The sequence below is a fragment of the Myotis brandtii genome, unplaced genomic scaffold (genome assembly GCF_000412655.1).
Source record: "Myotis brandtii unplaced genomic scaffold, ASM41265v1 scaffold704, whole genome shotgun sequence".
NCBI lineage: Eukaryota > Metazoa > Chordata > Mammalia > Chiroptera > Vespertilionidae > Myotis > Myotis brandtii.
Window position 1 is genome coordinate 1,268,724 of NW_005370762.1, and position 4,156 is coordinate 1,272,879.

Consider the following 4,156-nt stretch of genomic DNA (forward strand, 5'->3'; position numbering starts at 1 on the left):
ATCGGCAAGGCCACAGCCCTTTCTCCTCCCCTTACTCCAACCCCCTATAAAACCCCTCTCCACACAGAGTTCGCTCTCTCTCTGCTTCCTGTCGCTGCATCGGCAAGGTGGGGGAGCCGAGCTAGCTCGAATAAAAACTCTTATGCTTTTGCATTGGGAAAAAAAAAAAAAAAGACTTCAGGTTGAAGGAGATGCTGGAGGCCATGAGATCAGTCAGGTGGGGAGGCTCTGTTAAAAAGTAGGTCAAGAGCCTTTGGGAAGGGTGCTCGGTGGCAGACTCCACATCTGCACTGACCTCCAAGAAAGTTTCAAAGGAGGCTGGGGTGCCGTCATGACAGGAAAGGGCAGGCACCAGGAGCCAAGCGCATCTTCATGGCAAGGCGGTTTGTTACAGGAGGATGAGAGTCCAGAAAAGGGTGTCATTTAGAGTCCAAAGGGCCGAGTGAACCATTTGGGCCTGGTAGATAGATGGAAATGGCACTGATCACAGCCATTTGTTGTAAATTTTTTGAGATAGAAATAAAAAATTAAACAAGAAGGCAACATTGGTACAGCAGAAGGAGTACTAGGGGTATAAGTCTCAGAGCTATGGTTGGGTGACGGTCGTTTCTCACTTTTCTCCCTCTCTAGGACTTCTTCCCAGCACCCGGGTCTTCTGCCATGTCCGACCCCATCACACTGAATGTCGGCGGAAAGCTCTACACAACCTCACTGGCAACCTTGACCAGCTTCCCCGACTCCATGCTAGGTGCCATGTTCAGCGGGAAGATGCCCACCAAGAGGGACAGCCAGGGCAACTGCTTCATTGACCGTGATGGCAAAGTGTTCCGCTACATCCTCAACTTCCTGCGGACCTCCCACCTGGACCTGCCCGAGGACTTCCAGGAGATGGGCCTGCTCCGCAGGGAGGCTGACTTCTACCAGGTGCAGCCCCTGATTGAGGCGCTGCAGGAGAAGGAGGTGGAGCTCTCCAAGGCGGAGAAGAATGCCATGCTCAACATCACCCTGAACCAGCGAGTACAGACGGTCCATTTCACTGTGCGCGAGGCACCCCAGATCTACAGCCTCTCCTCCTCCAGCATGGAGGTCTTCAATGCCAACATCTTCAGCACCTCCTGCCTCTTCCTCAAGCTCCTCGGCTCCAAGCTCTTTTACTGCTCTAATGGCAATCTCTCCTCCATCACCAGTCACTTGCAGGATCCCAACCACCTGACTCTGGACTGGGTGGCCAACGTGGAGGGCCTGCCAGAGGAGGAGTACACCAAGCAGAACCTCAAGAGGCTCTGGGTGGTGCCAGCCAACAAGCAGATCAATAGTTTCCAGGTCTTCGTGGAGGAAGTGCTGAAAATCGCTCTAAGTGACGGCTTCTGCATCGATTCCTCTCACCCGCACGCTCTAGATTTTATGAGCAATAAGATTATTCGATTAATACGGTACAGGTAAAAGGACCCCAGCCACATTGGAGGGGGATTACCAAGAAGGTCCATGTCAGAGCGTCTCACCAATCGTGTGAGCCAGGGCACTCTACTAATCTGTATTAATCACGTAGCAGGACTTGATTCCCCCGATGATGCAGTCTAGTTGTAGGAATCCATGTGTCCTCTCAACAGAGCCACCTGTTTTCTTGCCATTTTGAGCTGGAGATGGGCAGTCTGTTATGACAAGTGAAGAGTCTACTGATGTGTCCTAAAGGAGGGCACAGGAGGACTTTCTGGCTAGACAGAGGAGCAGCACTTCTAACATGGACTCCACCTCTCTCTTTATATATGACTAAGCAGTGCCTCACTTACCCATCTGAATAAGGGAATGAGGTGAGAACAAGATGCTCCCTTCAGTTTCCCAGGATAAACTACCCAGAGACCCCCATCACTCCTGCTCCTCCATCCGAGGATGCAGCCAGGACTTGGATTTGTTTGCCCAAGGGCGACCATGTTTAACTGGCTTGGGAAAGTAGTATGTTCTCAAAGCTGTATTAGCCCCACTGGGGGAGAGATTTGAGCTGTGGCATGGCCTAGAGCAGCGATCGCCAACCGGTGGTCCGTGAGTTCCGAAAGGTTGGTGACCGCTGGCCTAGAGGAGTGAGCATCCATGCAGGGTCAGAAGATAGAGAATATCCCTTTTGACTGGATCAACTCTAAGCATTGGGAGATTTTTGGCTTCAGAAATGGGCTTCTGTCCCTGTGAAGGCTTGAAAATCTGGAGCCAGTGCAATGAAAGGCACCTCATACTATGGCCTGTTACCTGACTTTTGTAATCCTTTCCCCAAGAATTTAAGGTATCACTGGGACAAGTTATTTTAAACAAATATATTATGGACTCTCAGGGTTGGAAAATAATTCAACAGTCGCTTAGTCCTCCCTCACCCAAGCATACCCCAGGACATTTGGGGACCAGTTCCTTTCCCCAGTACCTCCAAGCAATCACCTATCCCTGCTTACATACCTCCAGTGACAGGAAGCTCATCATCCCTAAGGCAGGCCCTGCTGTGGTTGGCTAGTGCTGGCTATTAGAATGTTCTTATATTGAGCCAAAATCTGCCCTTCCACTCCCATTTTCTGGTATTGGTTCTATTTTCTGGTTCTTCTCACCCAAATATGTATTTTCTCTTTCAAAATAGTCACCTTGAGAGACCAGACACTCATGAAATTATTAGGATTCCCCTTTAGGATCTGTCTTCAGAACCAAGGTTAGCCCTCTCCCATCCTCTGTAAATCTACCACATTTTGTTCTGGCTTTGCCTCCTTTGTGACCCCCATTTCACCCACCTTCCTGACTAGCCACAACTCCAGATACCCTCTGACCATCTTCTATTGGAGGATGAAGATTTGCCGCCCCTGAGGAAGTGCTGCCAGAGGAAGCAGACCAGGGTTTTGGAAAGCAGTGTGCAGCGAGGAGCCCTAGAGCGGTCTGAACCATACACTGCCCTTGGACTAAGTGTCCATCCCTGAGACACTGCTCTGAAGGAGGTGGCCTTCCCCTGTAGTACTGTGTCTGGTTAGAGCCAGACCATGGACCTCCTTGGGGTGAGATCCAGGGCAAAACACCTCAAGCCACTACTTCCCAAGGGGTGATGAGCAGTGCAGGCTTCAAAACTGCACATTATGATTCATCTCTAGAGTGAGTACGGCCTTGGGGGTCTCAGAATCTTCCCTACTGGGTAAGGGTCCCCAGTTAAAGCCAGGAAAGCCTGGTGGCACAGGTGCCCACAAGAGATGGGTCAAGGAAAGGTCTTCCCATAGTATGTTCTCTGCGTAGGGAGCTTGTACACAGGGCCGTGGGCAAGGCCACATCCCTTAGGTAATACGGTCTCTTTCCCTCTACCGTGAGACCCAAGAATCTCTGACAGCTGCTCCAGGCCCCCAGGCCAATGGTACTCGAATGGAAGCGATGGCCACAACAAAACAGTTTAAGGAAGAAATCTCATAAATGACCACTATCCTTTTTTCCTCTCCATAAAAATTTTTTTTCTCCATCTTTTCGGTGCTTCTTCATTCAAGCAGCTTGACTTTAGAGAAAGTACAGGACCTATGAAGGCACTCATGTGCTGTGTGACTTTATGCAGGTCACTCACCTCACTAAGCCACCTGTTTTTTCATCTGTGAAATGCACATAACAGTAACACATAACCCTACCTACCTCACAGGGCTGTTGTGAGGATCAATGAAATTATGTATGAATACCATATAAATGACAAGTGGTTGTTATTTTGTATCTGTTTATAAGGGGAAAAAACCCTGGCCTTAGAGTCAGACTAACCTGAGTTTGAATTCTGACTTCTTCACTAGCTGTATAACCTTGGACAAGTCACTGGGCCTCTCTTATTTGTTCCTCATCGGATAACAAACCCACCTCCCAGGGTTACACAACTTAAATGAGGTGCATGTGAAAATTCCTAACTACGCCGGGCACAGGAACTCAATCTATATTTGCTCTTTTAGGAGGTAATAATGATGGGCTGTTGTACAGCGGACACCACTTTAATAAGCTCTTCCAGAGTATTTGGTGTATGGGCCCTGAGGATGGAAATGACCAAAAATAAAAAGCCTAGAAGTTCCCACAATGTACTACAGGAACTTGGGGAAAGAGTTTAATTTTCAGAAGGTTTAATGGAGTGCGCAGCTGGGCCTTTGAGGGTGGGTTGGATTATGACAGAATA

At 49.1% G+C, this 4,156-nt stretch overlaps 1 protein-coding gene across 4 annotated transcripts in view; it reads left to right on the top strand.

The window, feature by feature from the left end:
• The window catches only part of KCTD21 (potassium channel tetramerization domain containing 21), a 24,347-nt gene extending 20,643 nt beyond the window's left edge, over window positions 1–3,704 (top strand). For all 4 annotated transcript variants that reach the window (XM_014530004.1, XM_014530003.1, XM_014530005.1 and 1 more), the window contains exon 2: window positions 631–3,704. In XM_014530004.1, coding sequence (XP_014385490.1) covers window positions 631–1,443 — 813 coding nt within the window. In that variant the 3' untranslated portion in view covers window positions 1,444–3,704. The remainder of the gene's footprint in view (window positions 1–630) is intronic.
• The last annotated feature ends 452 nt before the right edge of the window (window positions 3,705–4,156 follow it).